Source organism: Meleagris gallopavo, chromosome 1 (assembly GCF_905368555.1).
Source record: "Meleagris gallopavo chromosome 1, MGAL_WU_HG_1.1, whole genome shotgun sequence".
Lineage (NCBI taxonomy): Eukaryota > Metazoa > Chordata > Aves > Galliformes > Phasianidae > Meleagris > Meleagris gallopavo.
In genome coordinates, this window is record NC_139404.1 from 106,419,535 (window position 1) to 106,438,741 (window position 19,207).

The window sequence follows — 19,207 nt, forward strand, 5'->3', positions numbered from 1 at the left end:
CAGGGCTCAGGTGAGTAGACAGTAAGGAAACACTAGAAAGAAGAGCACCACATTTAAAGATAGAAAGCAATCTTTAAAATACTGTGATTGGAAAATGAGCACTTTCAATTGTCCATTTTTTTTCCTTCCTTGTCAGCTTGGGAATGAGAGAGGGAGTAAACACTGAGTTCCCTGAGGAAGAGAGAATAAAAATATTTGTTATCTTTACATTCAGGTCTGAAATTCAAGCAGTAAAGAAAACGAGGTGGATTTTAGTTAGGAAGAAAGGAGACTGGTTTTGGGGTGTACTGTATATTGTGCATTCTGCATATGTCAACACTTGTAGTTTCAGCTAGTGACTTTATCCTAGCTTAACTCTGTTACTACATTAACCCAGCTTGTGTTCTCTGATGCAGAGGAAAGACATGAAATTTTGTCATTCTTCTAGATGTTAACATTGTTAAGCTCGTGTTGCTTGTAATCCTCAGAAACAGAGGAAGGAAAAAAGCCTACATAGATTAGAAAAATACAGGCTGGAGTAATGATCTGAGGTTGGTCAATTGTGTGTGTCAGCTAAGATGATGTTTCAGGTTGGTTTTATTGACAATCTGACATGTCTGTAAATCCAAGCAGAACTCAAAGTGTCTGTCTAAGCTTAAATTCAGGTAAGGGAAAATGGTTTTTTATACGTTTCAAATAAGCAACAGAATTAAGCACGAGAGAAATCCTCAATCACAGAACATGTGAAGGAGAGCTTTGATTAGCTTTTGTGTTCTGTGTAATCATTATAAATAACAAACAAAAATTTTTTTTTGAGCCTAAAACTTTGAGGAATCACTGGCAACCCTCAAAACACTAACACAAGAATATCCACATTCCCTCTTCAAGGTTTTGTCTATCTATATCTTTATTTCATTTATTTACAGTCTTTACTCACGTTATGTATACTTATTTTGTTTGCTATTGTCTGGATTGATGGCAAGGCTGAATCACTGAGATACTGAATTCTTCTGTTATCAAATCCCTTTTCAGCTGTATAGAGCTTTGCCAAAACTCAACTGCTTCAGCTGAAATTTGCCATGTTAGTTACTTGCTGTCAAGCAGAATTTATTTTGGAGGGGTTCAGCAAAGTTATCCCAGTTGTTTCCAAAAATGAGTCTTGAATAAAATACTAACATGTCGACCAATTAAAAACAATTTCTGGATGCCTCTATTTGGATTGCTCTGAACTGTTATCATTTTGAACAGGAACTTGAGATTTACCATTTGAGATGTGGTTTTTCTGTATTTAAACATTGCCAAATTGTAAATGTTTGGAAAGACAAGCCTTACATTTGCATGCATTCAGTGAAGCGATTAATTTTTTTAAATCACTGAGCAAGGTAATAGGCACCAAGACAAATAAACCAATACTGTCTTTGTGGGGCTTGAGGAACTTAGTTTTTTTTCTAATTGCTTCTGCTTGCTATGTTTTGGCTGGGAAATGGAGCTGTGAGCATGGTTTGCCTTTGGTATTACCAAGGTACCACAGTTACTTAGGAGAAAGTGTACCTTCTGTCTTGAATACACAGTGGACAAAAAGTATAGTTCTGAGATCAAAGGATGGAATGTTGGTGTTCAGTAATTCCTGTCGGGAAACTACAGCCGACAGGATATTTAGAGAAGGATTAGTAGTTGTGAATGGAAACTGGGATTAAGAGGAAGGAATGTGAAAAGGCACGTGGTAACTGGAAGAGACCAAGAGCCAGTTAGTGTGGGAAAGGGTTGGATGGAGTTCTGAGATTAGGGGATACTCTGGTATGATTCTGTGGACTAGGACTAACCAGATTTAAAAAAAAAAAAAAAAAAAGCAGCATTGAGGTTTACTTCATCTACTGGGTATGATGAGGATCTCGGCTGAGGAAGAGATGAGGTTAGGCCAGCATTCTACAGAGAAGGTAGAAAAGGCCACTACATCTGAAGACATGAATGAACAATTAAGTCCCTGCCGCTGATGCCCATACCTTCCATCTTTTAATTGTTCCTTTTCCGTCAGCCTTGTAAAACCTACAAGCAAAATATGTAGCTCATCTCATTTCCTACTGATTTTGATTGAAGACAACAGCCTGCTACTGCTATCAGTTATTTAACCAAAACAAGAGGCCTGTCTAGCAGTTCCAAATAGTTATGCTGAAGAGCCACGGGGTGTCCATGTGTTGCAGCAGAATATATATATAAATATATATATATATATATATTTTTTTTTTAATTTAAATCTGGGAAACACAACATGCTGCTAAGACTACAAGGTTGCAAAGTCAAGAATTTGAAACAGAATTTTCTGGAATTAAAGTTGTCTGCACAAAATTAACAGAATTAATTGCACTGTACTTTGTCATACACTGCCTTTTTTGTGCTTAACTTTGCAGTGTTAATATCTTTTCAAGATAGCTCTATGTATGTGATAAACATGCAACTTAAGCAGGAGGGAAACCTTTATTCCCTGGCCTCAGTTAGATTGTCATGTCAATTAGACTATCTGGCAGTGGGTTTAATAACTCTCTAATTGCGATTGCAGCACTTTGCTAAATCAATGACCACCCTTCCTAATAAAATTGTTTTTAAGTAGCAGTTGTTAAGATGCCTCAGGTGAAAACTTAGTGAGGCAAAAAGGAAGGTAGGTGGAATAGGAAGCATTAGTGGCTTCTAATCTCACCTCAGTAAAATTTGTCAGTTTTTAAAATCCTTTTTGCGTTTTCCTTTTAATTTACAACATTTTATAGTCAATAGCAAACTCCTCCATTATTTTACAAATTGCAGGGTTGCCTAGTGAATCTACAAGGGTATGAAACATGTAGCATACGTTTGCAGCAAAGAATTTCTTTTTGAACCTTGCTGAGGCTTGTTATCTAGCACTTCTCAGTTCAGTGCCTGGAAGTTTTTCTTTTTAAATTGTGCTTGAGATATGGGGTTGCACTCCCATCCAATATGTAAGTATTTTTATTAGAAAAGGAAAAAAAAAAACCCACAAAATCAGTGTTCTCCTCAAATGAATGAAGGTATGCAATAACCATGTCCCAAAATCTCTGTGCAGGTTAATGCCCTTTCTCCCTTTTGTCTCACTGTAAGTCTTTTCAGCACAAGGCAGAGATCTATCTGCATATGGAACAAAAACAGGAATTCACATTTCCCTGTGTCTTTGACTATGTTTTGAGGCTGTGTATATATGTTCCACAAATGTGAAAAGGGCAATGCTAAGGGGACTCTAGTAGGGTGGTTGTGCTTGAACGTGCTTGCCAGGACTTCTGAGGAAAATGAGGTGCTGGTGAACCAGATGGGAATGAGAAAAGGGAGGGTGGTCTATCACCTGAAATATTCCCTGTCTGCTTCTTCAAAACAGAAGTCTTGTTCTGTAGCACTGAAGGCTGAAAAGCAGCCTCAGTTGTGGGCCGATACTTTCTTGCCACCACTTTATTGGCAGCTCAGGAATGCAGGTACAACCCTTCTTTGTGTCCTCAATGTACTGTATTGGTTTGCAAAGCGTACCATCTGTCAGGAAGATGAGACCGTTTTCTCCTCTCTGTTCTACAATCTCCTGACGTATACAAAATGTTAGCAGTACAGGCTTAACTTTCCTGTGATTTTTTTTTTTTAATTTTTTTAAATTGGAAAACCTTGCTTGCTTCTACCAAAATTTGGAGGGGAAAAAAAGATATGATTTCTATACATGGTCTGCAGAAGGTGGACATTCCTTCTCCTTGTTACACACCAGAGAATAAGCCTGCTGCAACCTAGACTTAATGATCTACACTGTAGTCAGGTGCTTGTCAGAACCTATAACTACATTCTCATGGGGCAACAGTCCCTCTACCCTTTTTTCAGAAATAGGATCTGGTTACAAAATGATGTTGCTGACTCAGTGCCCAGAACCTAGGAGGTTTGGAATGTCACTTTTTCATGAGATGGTCAAAGGAAAAAAAGTTCAAGCAGGGTTTGAAGTACTCTCTGGTGCCTGACTTTGATCATTAATCTCTGCTACTTTGAAAAAGCTTGGAAAATTACATTACCCTCTGCCATCAGTCCTCACTCAATAAATACAGGCACTAAAGTCAGGAACGAGAAATCCCACAGAGCTTTGGTATTGACTTGTTAGAATTCCGGGCTTCAGCCTTGCAGTACAGTAACTGCCTATAAGTTATGAACAAGCTGCTGAGAAGGACAACTTGCCCTTCTGGATATGTTCCCGACTCTTTCAAAAAATCTATTCATTGCCATTTTTCACTCTGTTATGCCAAACAGTAAATTGTCCTATGTGCCAATAAGGGCTTCTCTATTACTCTGTGTGAAGAAATTTGTGGGAGAGCTGAGCTGCATTCATGTTCTGTCTCAGAGCTAATAGACTTCTTATTAACCTTAGCATCAGTTTCTACAGCAGGAGAAAAAGACTACAATGTGTGATATTTGTGTATTTTTTCCATTAAGGAGTGATGAAACACTAATTTGTGTTATTTGGCATTTAAAGAACAGAAGTGTATCCTTCTGTAAAATCCAGTTTCTCAGCTGAATCAGCCAGGACTTCGGTGCTGAAGCCATGTCTCCTCCTCACCCATAGGTGCTGCGTGGTACCCAGGAACAAAGGAGAGAGGATTTGTGCTGGGGAGTTGTACTGAGAGTTATTCACTGTGTTTTATGTTTGCTTCAAGAGCTTACAGTCCCTTGTCAGTGAGGACAAGGGTGCCTCGGCTCAGATCAGCAGTGAGAAGTACCACTTGCAATGTCTTCAAGACGTTACTTGTCTTTCCCAGCACATCTGACTCAGCCATTTTATTTTTCCTTTTTGTCATCTCATTCAAGAAGTCAAGTGATGGCTGCCTTTGATACCCAACCCAATAAGTACAACAAAGTTCCTTTTGAGTATCTCCACTTTTCAGCGGAACAGCCACGGCCATCACCTGTCTTATTATTGGCTAAATGGCACAGCACAGATCTGGTGTTTGCAGTGGTTTGCAAATTCAATTATAGTTCTCACAGTAACTGTCGTTTGCTTATTCAAATGAAGTATTCGATATTGCTTGTTGTGGTGTTAACTGTAATTCCTTTTGAGGTATGCTCAAAAGAAGGCTTATATAAATGAAGCAGTTTCTCCTTAGCATGCAGAAATATGTGCATACACAAAAATTTACTATCCTTGAAATAAATGGAAATTATGGGAAGAGGTGCTGATATGTTTTTTTTGTCCATTCAACTGTTTATCTTGAGAAATGTATGCAGACTGTTCAGTCAGCTCCTGAGGGAGCATAAGAGGATCCAGATCAGCTGCACAACTGGCAGCTTCACTGGCAATCTCAGCAGGAGGAACAAATGTTCATTTTGACCCTTTGTTGAAGGTGAGCTGTTCTCTTCCTCACTAGCAATGGGATGGAAGCACACAGATGGAGTAGTATGAGAAGGCATGCGCTACTTCTCTTTATTTTGTCTTCGTTCCTGAAGCAAATCAGGTTTCTCAGCTGCTGGAGTGTCAGCACAGTACCATTTGTTCAGTTTACATAATTTATGTGATGAGAAGGAATTTCACATGAAGTAGCAAATAAGTTTGTCTATGTGAAACTCCTTACTGTGGTTCAGGTGTCTCTCAGAGTCAGGGAATGTGATCCATTAGATTAAGCATCAATATCGACATTTGAGCTCATCCCCATGAACTCCCCTTGCTAGAGAACTAGATAATATAAGAAGGGAAATTGAGGATGAGATTGCTTCCCTAAAATGGATGCCTGAAGTAGGTCAGAAGGATGGCACCCTCAGAGTACTTGTTTTTCTCCACTGGGCAGTGGTTTCTTTGTAAGGTGAGTTTCTGTTAATTTCTGATGTAAGCAACTACAACTCAGGTTAGCTGCATTGTGCTCAGGAATTGGAGAGAGTTTTCTATCTAGAATCCATTCTGTAACTGTTCAGCCTAATGAATTTCTGCATGATGTGTAACAAAGCTTTCCAAATGGCTGTTGGGTAAGACAGCCCATAATATACTGACAACACCCTGCAGCATATAATTCCTTCTGATCCTTTCAGAGCCATATTGCCACAGTATCTCAGTTTGTTTCCCCTTACCACTATTTCTGTTCTACATTCTCTTGAGGTGTCCCTCTTCTGAAATGTAGGCAGACCAGCCTGCAGGGGAAATAAACATATAATGTGGTTTTCTGTGTTCAGTGGAGACGTAGTAAACTGAAATTAACAGTTGTGTTCAGATAACAGCTCAAGCAAAAGCAAACAGTGGAAATTTCCTACTACGCTCCTGCAATGGAATTACTTTGCTTTATCTTGGAAAACTACATCTGAGAGCAGAGGCTTTCAGGAGTCAGAGAAATTTAAATTCTGTACATTTAATGAGAGACTTTTACTATGTGGCACATTCAGCAAAAGACTACCTGGGGCTGAACTGCATCAGTTCAGTACTGTAGTGGTTGCATTTGTGGATGCTGGAACTGAAGTTACAAATCCAAGTGACTCAGGAGAGTTCAAGATCTACTGGTGGGTAATGGTGAAAGTCAGCAGAAGTCCAAGTTTTGTGATAATTGGTGTCTATTGGGGTACACTGTGCTTTTCACTCAGACTGTGACCTTGGAGCTACTTCGGAAGACTAGGGTTTACATCAATCTCATCTCCAGGGCTCTACTGATGAGATATGGTTGGTTTTATGGAGGAATGACAAACTCTTTTTCCAAATACATTCCTAAAAAACCTGAGTAAGACTGTTCTGCTCTGTCTGTGGGCTGGATCAGGTATCCCAAGATCCATTTTGTTCTGTCTTCAAAGGACGTCTACTGCCTCCCTGATCATTTTTATGACCAGGTAGCTGCAGGACTTTGAGAGTGGCCCTGTTGATTCCTCAGGCACTCCCAAGCTGACATGTAATGCAGAACGTTAATAGCGTACAGATTATTAAATCAGTGGCTTTTTCATGGTGGGGCTCTACCAAAGTGGTTACCCTATTACCATCACGCAGAAGTGCCTGTATTTATCCAAATAGAAGTTGCTATGTTTGGATGTAGTTTATTTCTTTTGCATTTAATCTATGCAGTAAAGTAAATGCTTTTTACAGACAATCTATTTTACAAGGCATTTATAGATACCGTGTGATAAGATGGGATATGGAGGTACTGAAATAACTCCTTAACTGTACAGTGCTGAATGGCAAAGCTCAGGGTTCTTATACCTTATGCTGTCCACTGCTGAGTGTGCAATTAAAGACATTGTAAACGTGGTGATGGATTTTACAAGAGGTGAACCTTTTCTTTATCATGATTTTCCAAGCTCTTACGTAATGGTTTTCATAGAATCACAAAAGGGTTTGGGTTGAAAGGGAACTCAAAGCCCACCCACCCTAACCCCTGCCATGGGCAGGGCTGCCCCTCACCAGCTCAGGCTGCCCAGGGCCCCCTCCAACCTGGCCTTGAGTGCCTCCAGGGATGGGGCACCACAGCTTCTCTGGGTAGCCTGTTTTCATAAAAGTTGCTCTGAAAAATTAAAATAGAGCTTTCATTAGTTGCGAACAGAGTTCTGCTGCTGTACGGTGATACCTAGAAATTGCCCTAATTTTGCTTTGAAGATAAGCAGAGCAAAATTTGCCTCTTTCTTCTTTTTTTTTTTTTTCTTTTCTGAGTGTGAAGAGAAATGTGTTCTAACTCTGTATGATGGTTCTTTTGATTGACTCTTCTCCTCTTTCTGATTGACAGGTTTTCTTCTGTAACCTATGCCATCTTCCCCAGCTCATCTTACTTTGGCAGTACATGAATTTGAGCCCCCTTTTTTGCTACTTCTGTGTGGCATATTGTGATCGCTGCACTTTCTGTGAGCTTAAACCTTAGCTAACCTTATAAACTGCAAAGAGAGAAATGGTAAAGAATAACATTCCTGGAAAGTGCCACTGCTATGCAACACAAGGGAAGCAGTATCACATTTGAGGATGAACAGCCTTTTTTTTCATTTTCTTTGCAAGGGCTCTCAGGTACAGTTGGTATTCACATAATTAATAACATCTGCCAACTCATTTTGAATTTGTTCCCAGTGGTCTAGAGCTACAAAGCATTTTGAAGGGCTGGCGGCTACATCTCTATTAGAATATAAAATGGGATAGTGTCTTTTCTCTGACTTGGATGCAAAGTGGCATAGTATGGCTTGCATCAGTAGGGCTAAACTTTCCATCCTGCAAAAAAAAAACCTGGATGTTAACATCTCTCCTGCCCACAGGGAAAAGCTGCTGGCCATGCCATCTGACCACAGTAGCCAGGCAGTACCTGGCAGAGGGCCGTTTGGCACAACCCCAGCCATGCCAGTTGTGCCACTATTTCATGCTGTAGAGAAGCTGTGAACAGTGACTAAGACCTGCTGTGGCCCTGTGAATTTTGCTGGTGCAGCCACAGCCTGGGTAGCAGCCTTCAGATTGTTTCCAGCCTTTATTTTAAACGTTTGCAGCTGAGGACACTTTTGCAAAGGTCACAGAACTGAGGAGTGGTGGAGGGGAGATAATTTATTATTCTGCATTCATAAGTGCCTACCACATTAGGGTTCCCATCTATGACTTGGAGTGCCTGAATGCTACCATAATAGGAAAGTAACTAATCATATATTAATCAAGTGGTTGACTAGAGAGGCAAGAGGGTGGTTTGCTTCACGCACTGCTGAAATGCAGCTCTTTCCACAGCAAAGCTGTTTAAAGGCACAGTGTTAGCAAAGATAGGAGAACTGGAAATTGCACAGGAAATTAAAAACACATCATAACAATTCCCATTTAAAACTTGGCTGGGGATTGCATTCATGCAGACACTCGCATGACTTTGGACTGAGATTTGGAGGAGGGTCATGGCTCGCTTTCTTATGGGTGGTACTTGGGGTGGATTGTAGGGATCTCTGCTGATAAGGCATCATTCTGCAGTGATATATGGTCATGTCTGTGCCCTCTCTTTGTCCCCAGCACCACTTCCTTTTAAATGCCAGAGACTTCTGTTGGCTTTGGAAGTCAGTCTAGCATTCCTCAGGTGCAGGTTTAGCTAGCAGGAGTTGAGATTATACAGCTGAAATGGCCATTTTCATTTGTTCTGTAGATAGTTAAACTTCCACAGTTTAGTCTCCCCATGGAGATATGAATTATACCGTGTAGTTTCTTAGCCAGAATAGCTTGTAGATCCCCATTAACACATACATACGTATCTATGCATCAGTTATGCATTTGTAAGGCATTTGAAAGGTCTTTAATTGGAACATAAATTATATTGGAGATGAAGAATGATTGCTTAAATAATATTTAAAGAAAAACAATATTTATTTCTGCGTTACTTGTTGAGCAAAATTGGTCTACCTGTATTTGGCTATGAATTAGTTGAAAATACATTTTTTCTAGGTTGAATTTTATTACAATTTGTTTTCACTTCATTATATTTTATCCCAATGTGTGTATAGTTTTGTCCTACTTCATTGAATAACAGAAAAAATATTTCTGCTCTTCCACATTGTTACTAGTAGGAAAAAAAAAGATTAATCAGACTCATACTGAACTAATATTTTCAAATTCATAGGAGAACAACCACTATTTTGTACAGCAAAACTAGTTTTTTGAATTAGAGCTAACAACGCTGCATTATGAAAGCAGAGGTCAATTTAAACAAGAAAAGATTTTGATTCTCTAATGAGGTCATCTTTTTTATAACAGATTGTAATTTATAGTGTAGTAGGAGATGTTAATCCTTTTCTAGCATGTTTTGAGTAACATCAAGGGGATGGTTAGAGTGGTTCAGATATAGCTGTTACGTTTAATCTGATCACTAATGATAACCTTTATTTTACTTCACACTGTGCTTCTGAAGTCATAGGAGTTTACTGTACTCCAAGGGTTGCTCTTCAGTTTCAGAAATTATTGCTGTGTGGACACTGCACTTCACCAGCACCTCCCATCTTCATATAACTGGCCATGGAAAATTAATACCTTTGTATAAGCCCATAACTGCCCCCACCGTTGAGTGCCCCTTTTGCTGATACAGAGTAGACAGCTTTTGACTTTGAAAAGTGGCCCTTGAATGTCTGAGTTCTTTATGAAATGCAGAAACAGGAACAAATGTAATGATGCATTCCTTGTCACAAAATGCGTGTATCACCCTGCAGCATTTTTAATAAGTAGGAAGGAAAAGTATTGTGCTATTCTTAAGCTAATTTCTGTCCATAATAGGTATAGTATCTGAACCTTTGAGTTGGATTATCTCTGTGAGTCAGTCAGTAGTGCGCTGTTGATTATTTGACTTTTTATTCAGCAAAAGAATGGGTTAGAAAATAAATAAGTAGAATGAGACAATGTCAGCTACCTTTCTTTCTTCTCCTTGGGCTCGGGCAACATCCACTCCTTCAGCATTCCCATCTGTTCACATGCCTTGTGAAGTAAGAGCCTCCTTGGGAGCAGCTGGGTGACCAAAACAAAGGCTCAGAGCCAACTGCAGGGTTATGTGGCCTCGGTAACTGGCTGGAGATATTTTATTGTTGACAAATAGATTGTTTCCTTTTGTCAGTCATAAGATCAGTTTGGGTGTTATTTTTCCTCATCTTGCAGAGGAAGAAAAAACAAGGTTGTTGTTGTAGCTCTTCCTCAAGAAGGCAAGACCTTGCCTTTCACTTCCTCACCCCTCAATTGAACACAGAGAAGAAAGAATGGTTGTGTCATCTCTTGGCTTTTAAATTGGCAGTTATATGGACTAAAATTTGGCTATCCGTGTACCTAAGCACCCATGTGTTTTCTCTGTCTGTTTGCTTAATGCAGTCTAGTCAGAAAAAAAATAACTTATAACATAAAGGTAATGCTCCACATGAATGTCAACATCTGTGAGATTTCTACCCATTTTTGTCCTCCTTAATTAGAGACTGTTCTGCCTCATTGGACAGACTGGTGTAATAGCTTAAGATCAGGGTGGCATAAACACTGTCACAGCTTGAACCATCTTTTGAACGGTAGGAGGTAATGATCCTGCCTAAGGCAAAATACTGCTTCCAGCATGTCGTGGGGCTCTGTGATTCTGTCCCACATTTCACTTAGCCTTTTTCTAAATGCTTCAGTTTACCCCCTGAAAAAATGCAGTATTTTTCTGAGTACATTCCATCTCCAGTATAGTCCCATAATTCCTATTGAATGTTGGATGGGTGAGCAGAGGTGGAGGATAGCACTTAAAGACATGAAATGACACTTAGAGACTCCAGCCCATAAAATTTTTCATGAGTATTTTTCCAGTCAGTGACAAGCAAACTCTACTTCATCTGGTGAATGGAGAAATTCTGACGATGAAGGGTGAGTCTTCTTTTCCTCCAAATCCAGCTAATCAGCTTTTGTCTGTCAATGAGCACATCTAGGAAACATTAGTCTATTATCTCTTTGTTCAAGGCCACAGAAGATTTCTTTTTAGATTTTTGGCCCATAGTGAATGAACAATGTTTTCTTTTTCCAGCGTTGTTGTAATTCAATTTTTCTTTATACTGAAAAAATAAATGAAAGAAATTGCTGAAGGCATATTTGTGAATAATTACACTTGCACCACATTTCTCTAGAGTTGTCTGCTGGCTAGATTTGAACGTGTAAAATTTTATTGTTTTCCTTGTTACAGACAGTTTCATTATCCATCCAGTGTTTGCAATGGCTCATGAGGCACTGCAGCAGATTACAGAGATAACTTTCTAATGTTTCATCTGGAAATTGAATAAGTAGAACTTTTTCAATTGCAGCAATGTGAAATGAGCTTTCAGGATTTTCGATTTGGAAAATAGCTAATTAGATGCAGTTTCAGGCTCTCCTGCTGGGATGACTATTGATATATGGAAGTAAAGTTTGGACTGTGCAAGTTGTCTCAGTCTTTAGGACCATGAAATTAGTCTGTAGTGCCAAACTGGTCATGGGCATGATGATGATGGGACTCAACAAGAAGTCAGTGTTGTGCTCCATGGAATTCATTCTATCACAGCTCAGACTTCCCTAAGATGATACATAGTTACGATTGTTTTTTTCCACCTCCCCTGTTGGTGGTGATCCTAGCTGGTGAGACAAGCTGGCACTCTTGGTGACTCTACCAATTTTGATTTCCGAACCCCTCAAAATCATGAGTCCTTTTTGAATTGAAGTCTACTGACACAGACCCCTCATGTTGGCCAGTGAAAGAAGATCAGAGATCTTTGATATCCGTGTGGAAAAACATGCACCCAAATTAGTCTAAAAAGTGTAGATACCAACAAAATTGTGTGTGTGACAAGGAGGAGAGGGAATTCAGAACCAGACTCAAAGTCAAATTGTAAACTGTGAAAGAGCTTGCTGGCCTGCTAACAAAGAAAATTGTTTGTGTTTTGTAGATCACTTCCAAGCTAGTTATTGCTTATGAAAGAAAAGCTAGGCATGGGAGTCAGTGAATGAAAGGACATTTGCATGAACTTGCATTCAATTTACTGATTTGAGCATTCAAGCTTATTAACCTGAATGTTTGAAATGTATGAGCAGAATTAATGGATAAAGCTAGCATGGCTTAGGTACGTACATTGTAGAAAGGGTACAAAAAAGCTTTTTCACTCTTACTGGTGTTGTAAGGTCATCTCTAATTTGTGCAAGACTTGTGTATAGGTTGGGTTTTCATTGTCACTAAGTGGGTCTGTTTTTAACTCATATTTTTAACATTAACTAACCAGTGAAACAAAAGCAGTAGTCATAATGGGGTGTAATATTTTTCCAATCATTAGGCTGATTTAGTAAAGCAACATAATCTAAAATCTAAAAAAAATATTTTTCCTTTAGCATAGACAAAGCTGAAGGAGGTGCACCATTACATTCTCCTCCAGATCAACAATCCATCTGTTAAAGTGTCTGTGTTTTGACAGACATCAATAGAAACTGTTTGGGGGAGAACTGCAAGACAATCTAATTCCCAGCTTTTACAGAATACCCCATTTAGCTCTTTTCAGTTTAACACAAGATTTACAAATCTTTAAACAAATGTCTGTGTATTTCTCTATATATATTCATGTATGTTTTCTATGAATTCAAATGTGAATATACACGTACATGAAAAATAGAAAGATGAGGATGGATATAGGGAGAAAGAAAACACAGGTATGTCGTATGCATTATGCGTAGATAACACACATGTTTCATTATAATATACATTAATCATTTGTGTATTTCTATACCACCCATAAACAAACAATGGAAATCTTAGTTACACTTTAAAATATGTTTTATTTTGAACGCTTCTGATTTTCAAGTCTAAATCATGGCTGACAACAGATGGTCCATACATTTCTATTGATTGAAAAATAGAGGTGCAGAAAGAATTCATTAGGAATTTTGGTTTTCATTTCAACGAGAATGGATCCAAAAATAGAAGTAAAATGGATCTTCTGGTATGCTGAATTGTTGTAGCACAGTTGATTTTAATGGAGTAATAATAATTCACACCAGGCAAGATTAATTAAAAATTCTAGTGAATACTTTTTTTCTTCTGAGACTATAAATATTACTAAGATTGCTGAGTCACTACTGCAAACTAACATCCTGTTAAGATTGTTGCAGGACATAAATTGTACAAGCCAGATTTCATCAAGTGTTACCAAGGGTGTCAATTCACCCATTAGAAGTGAAGTCGGGCAACCTGGCAGGACTACAGAAATGCTGTTCACCACTGAAGAGAAAAAAAATTGTATGGCCAAAGCTCAATTAGAGTTGAAGCTGGCCAGTACTGTGGGGGACATTAAAAAGGGCATTTTAAAATATGTTTGCAGCAGATGGAGGATCAAAGATAACATTGGTCTGTTATTTGATGAGGGTGGTTGTCTCACAAAAAAGGACAGAAGCCAGTTGATGTTATCTTTTTGGATTTCAGCCAAGATTTTGATACTGTTTCTCAGAGTATCCTTCTGGACAACATGTCCCAGCATATGGCCAGACCAAACTATAATGTAATGGGTGAGCAATTCACTGATGGTTTGGGCTCAGAGGGTTATAGTAAATGAGATGGCAGCCAGTCACCATGGGTATTCTGTAGGGATCCATTTTAGGACCAGTTCTCTTCAATGTTTTCATTAATAACTTGGGTACTGGTCTGGAAGGTGTATTAAATAAGTTTGTAAATGCTGCTAAATTGAAGGGGAGGCCTCATGGCGGCTGCAGCTCCTCACAGGAAGCAGAGGGGCAGCGCAGAGCTCTGCTCTCTTTGGCACCAAAAGCACTTAGCTTCATTGATTTCAGAGGTGATTAACTGTTTATTTCATTACTAGTGTACATTTTTTGCTAAAATATATCAAGAATATTACCCTGTAGGTGATATTCTCTTCCGAATAACGTTAACAGGATCCTTCAAATGAAGGATACATTTTGACGTATGGGCAAGTAAATCAGTTTTCATTTTCTTACTGCTGATTTCACAAAGTCGCAGCGGGACTGAGCCACAACGATGTGAGTTCAGCAAACAACTAACTTTATAGAGCAGAGAATCTCAGTGGTATGTTGAGGCTGGTGGAGTGAGTATGTGTTCTCACTTTGTTAGTCCAGGCAGATTAGAGCTATTGTTGCAAAGAGGACAGAAGTTTTCCTACAGCTGCATTTTTAAGCTGTGAGTGGATAAAACAAAATTCAGCAAAGTCAGCTGGGCTGTGCCTGTGTGGAGACCTAATGTAATTGAACTGAAGCTGAAGAATGGGCATAAAGGAAGGCAAGGAGCCAAGGATCTGGGCTGAAAGGCGATAACTTAGCCTGTGAAGAGTGACAGTGGCAAAAAGAGAGATTGAACATAAATGATTCAACAGGGAAGAGCAGTATGTGCTGGAAGGGATGAGGTAGGAAACAAGTGAAAAGGATGGAAATTAGACTCAGGAAGTAATCTCTCTTCCTCTTAACACCGGCGATGGAATAGGAATAAAGATCCTGTTCCTATTTTAAAATATTTTAAGGTGCCAGTGTCCTGAAGTAAATATGGGGATGTAAATTCTGCCTCATGGAAGCACAGGAGCATCTCCCAACCCCTCACGGTTTATTACTCAGGCAGAAGAGGACTTCATCATATGTCAGGTTATTGTGTAGTGAATTCTGAGCACCACTTGGATGTCACTTGTCAGTGACTTAGCTATAAACAGGTTGTCACAGCTGCTGTTGTTTTGGGGGAGGGGTGGGTTTGATCAGCTGTATTAGCCAAAACTGGTCCCAGAGGTTTTTTTTTAATATGCTTCCCATCATCATGGCTGCGTTTGTGGAGGAGAGAGGGACGTGATGTTCCATGTGTGCTGTCCAATGATTGTGTCTATGTGAAAAATGTATTGATATTTTGTTTTGCTTTCTTTGGCAGATGGACAAAAGAAAGTTCAAGAGGAATTTGACATAGACATGGATGCACCAGAGACAGAGCGGGCGGCGGTGGCAATACAGTCCCAGTTCAGGAAATTCCAGAAGAAAAAAGCAGGGTCCCAGTCCTAGCAGCTACCTCATAGCTGAAAGCAAAGTAACCCTGAAATGATTTATCAAGAAAATGAGAAATATCACAAAGATGCATGTACAGAAGTGATCAATATTTAAAGCCCCATTGGCAGATAATAAACCATAAGCTCGTGTGTGACTTCATCCCAGGTGTTTCACACCCATTATCCTCTGTAACTCACCATTTTACTTGATGTTGTAATAAAAAGTTAGGGCGAAGTAATTAAAGTGTCTGCCTTCATCTGTCTTTTCGTATAAATCTAGCAAGTGCAGCGTTACAAATGAACCCAGCCCAGATGCCTATTTTCCTCTTCACTTAAAGCTTGGAGACATAACGGCACCGTATGTTACAAGGATTTTGCTGAGGGATGAAAGCATGTGCCTCAGCCCTGTTTGCCTCATTTGGAGAATTCCAGCTGCCAACCAAATGTAACAATAAAATCCTTTTCTCATAACAAGCTTAAAGTAAAAAGTTGCAGACAGAAGCTAACAGGACGATAAGAGGTGTAGGAAGCCACAGACATTTATTTTTGTCTTGCAGTTATGCCAGTAAAGTGGCTTAACTGGGGAAATTGCCATTGTCCTTCCTGTTTGAATGATAAAATCCAGCTTGGACCACATTGACTGTTATGGAGGAAAAGAGGAAAGTCCAATTTCAGATGTCTTTGGAAGTTGGTTTTTTTTTTTTTTAATTTCTAAAAATAGAAGCTGACTCTCTGTACTCTGTTCACTCTCCATCTAGTCAGTAACAATTTCTGTGCCATTTCTCTTATTTCCTATTGTTTGTAGTGTTTGATGAGTAAATCATAACAGACTCCCTGTCTCCATCTACACTATTTGTAATTTAAAGCGATTTCGCATGAAACCCTGTATCACTGTATTAGCCCAGTTTTTTATTAACAGAAAACAGCCACAGTGATGTTTCTTATATTGGGACATTTATTTTCTCCCTACTGTAGACGGGCAGCAGAACAACTCCAGGCTAAACCTGAGTAAAAATCTTGCCCGGCTTCACACTTGATCAGAAATTAGCAGCCTATATAGAGCGCATGGAAGGTTCAGAAATGGTCTTCATGGTTTCTTGTAGTCAGAAAACTGAGCTATTTAGATGGAGCAAACAGGGTATTCACTACACAGAGACATGCCCAAAATCCCACCCTCTTCTCAGTTTCAGCAGCAGGTGTAAGGGTCCCAGTAGGCATCTTCATCCCTGGGGAAATTAGAGACAGAAGTGTTTTCAGAAGGATTGGTGTTTGCAGCAATTCTCCAAGAAAGCAGCATGATCCTCACCTCCAGTCTGACAGAGGTAGGTGTGCTGAGAGGTGGCAGTCTGCCTACTCTTAGCTAAACAGCCTGGAACTGAAATTGCTTCAGGTGTGAGAGATTTAGGTTTAATTTCCAGTTCTCTGTAGTGGCATTTGCTGTTCTACTCTCCCACCTGCCACCACATGACAGAGGACAGGGCGTCAGGCCTCTCACGTAAACTAGAAGCTACCGCAGAGGGATAGGAATGGAGGGAAAGTGAAGATCTTACGCTGCTGGCAATCACCTCCCATGCGAACGCCTTGGAGCAGTGACACCAAAAAGGTTCAAAGCTGTGAGTGAAAGCCAGGCTGCAAGACTGCAGCAGGAAAGTCCACAGACTTACACGGGTTAAGGCACTTAAATCACTGGGCAGCAATTTAGTGTGAAGCTAAAATGTGATAGCAGGCAGTAGAAACTCTGGTACCATGCTTATTAGGAGGAGCCCTCAGAGATACTGGGTAGAGGAAGTCTTATGGATCCTGTGGGCAGTGCAGAAGTGATGTGCAGAGACAGTGTGTGAGGTGTTCAATAAATACAGCAAGACTGGGCAGGAATTGACAGGATGTTTTTAGATCTTAGTTCAGAGATAAGCCCCTAAATGCTGCCTAGATGCTGCCTTAGGCACCTTTGTCAGACCCTGGCTGTGTGTGTGACATACTACTGCACATCACTAGTAAAGTCAGACTTCTTTGAGCCACAGCTGAGTGCTCCAATCCAGGAGAAGCATCGACTCTCTGCATTTAGGAATTTCACAGATAAACCTCAGACAACACTGCTGTGCTCAAAGTGTAGCTTATGGAGGCTACATATCCCCCCCTTATCATTCACAGAGACTGCTTATCATCTAATAATCACCTTAGTATAATAATTAAAAAATTGTACTGGATTGTATTGGTGTCATTTTGTTTAGATGAACATACGTCTGTAATAAGGGACTACGTTTGTTTTGCGTTCCACATTATGTCATGTGAAATAGCATGAGTTCTGTAATAGCTATTTAATTGAATAAAAACTCTGGGTAAGCACTAGGCTTTTATATTTGATCTGACATTCCTTGGACTTAAATCTTCTATACAACAAGAATAATCATATGGTTGGGACACAATGAAAGCAATTACTTTATTTGAGCACAGCAACGAGGGCTGTTAGTAAATGAATTATGTCTCTTTCAGTAGCAGGGCTGTTCTTTAATGCAAAGTTAGAGTGCATCTTATAAATACAGTCTTAATATACAGTGAAACGTAATGAGGAAATAGTGAGCTCGTACAATATTGGCTTTAATGGTGGCTGCCCTTGTCAGACAGTGCCCTTTTTATGAGACTCCTTGCATCACACATTCAGTTCATATTCCCAAAAGAAGAAAGCTTTCTCGCTCCCAAGTCTTTCCTTTCATTCTTTGTGTATAGCCAAGATGGCAATTTTTAATTTCCTTTCTAATCACTAATTCATACTTTTCTAAGACCTACCTGGGTATTACGGAGATGAGGGAAGGAGTTTGTTCCAACCAAGAGTTTTCACTAACAAAGGAAAAAGAGGACACTTACACATTGCAGGCATTAATTTGAGTCTTTAACTTCCAGACATTAACCAAGCTTTCTAGTTCACTCACACTACGTAGTTGGGAGTTACCAAGTCATGAAAAGCAAGATTTAAATTAGGTGGATATCTGTGCTGAAATCCCACCATTTCCTGTAGGTAACACGAAAGATCATTCAGAACAGCATGTATTATAGAAAACAGGGTTATGACTCTCAACACGTACACCCACACCCTCCCCACACACATCTGTTTCTGCTCCAAATTACGTATCAGATTGTCCCAAAAGAAAATAACCTATGCTTGAATAAACAGAACAATTACCCAAGCATTTGATAGCTCTTGTTCACATCATTGCCTGGACCATGAAAGCAACCTGTAAAGCAGAACAACAAAGGAGTCTATTAGAAGCAGAGAAACACCACTGGAAGGAACAAGAATGCTGAAATGAAAAAAACTAAAGGACATGAATTCTGTCAAATTAAATGCAAAAAGGCGAGCCAAAAACCAGCCTGCATCTTGCAGTTATAACTTTTTTTGATCTTTTCTCTGACTACTAGCCTACTGGAGGACTATGGGGATGTGGGGAACCTGAGGTCTTGCAGAAAGTAGAAATTCATCTTCCATTGACACTAACAGTAGAGGCTCCCACAGTAGGGTTTTTTCTTTTTTTAATAATGTATCGACCTGAGTAATTAATTGTCAAACTAAAATGTTAGGAGGACAGAGCTTGTAGTAAACCGACAAAATGAATAACAACAGACTGCTGGGAACAGGTGAGATTCACCTGCATCTTCTAGAGAAACTCATAAGGAGTAACTGTTTTGGGTAACCTTTGCTTCACACTGGTCTCACTTCCAGGGAAATAAGCTGTGGAAATTAACAACAGATTTTATAAGGGGTTCTAGGAAGGTTTGGGGATTTTACAGA

General features: G+C 39.5%; 1 protein-coding gene across 1 annotated transcript in view; it reads left to right on the top strand.

Annotated features, from left to right (window-relative positions):
- Positions 1-15,664, top strand: part of PCP4 (Purkinje cell protein 4) — a 52,030-nt gene extending 36,366 nt beyond the window's left edge. Inside the window, exon 3 of the mRNA XM_003202949.4 lies at positions 15,309-15,664. Within this exon, the coding sequence (XP_003202997.1) occupies positions 15,309-15,436 (128 nt within the window). The 3' untranslated portion in view covers positions 15,437-15,664. The remainder of the gene's footprint in view (positions 1-15,308) is intronic.
- Positions 15,665-19,207: the final 3,543 nt, after the last annotated feature.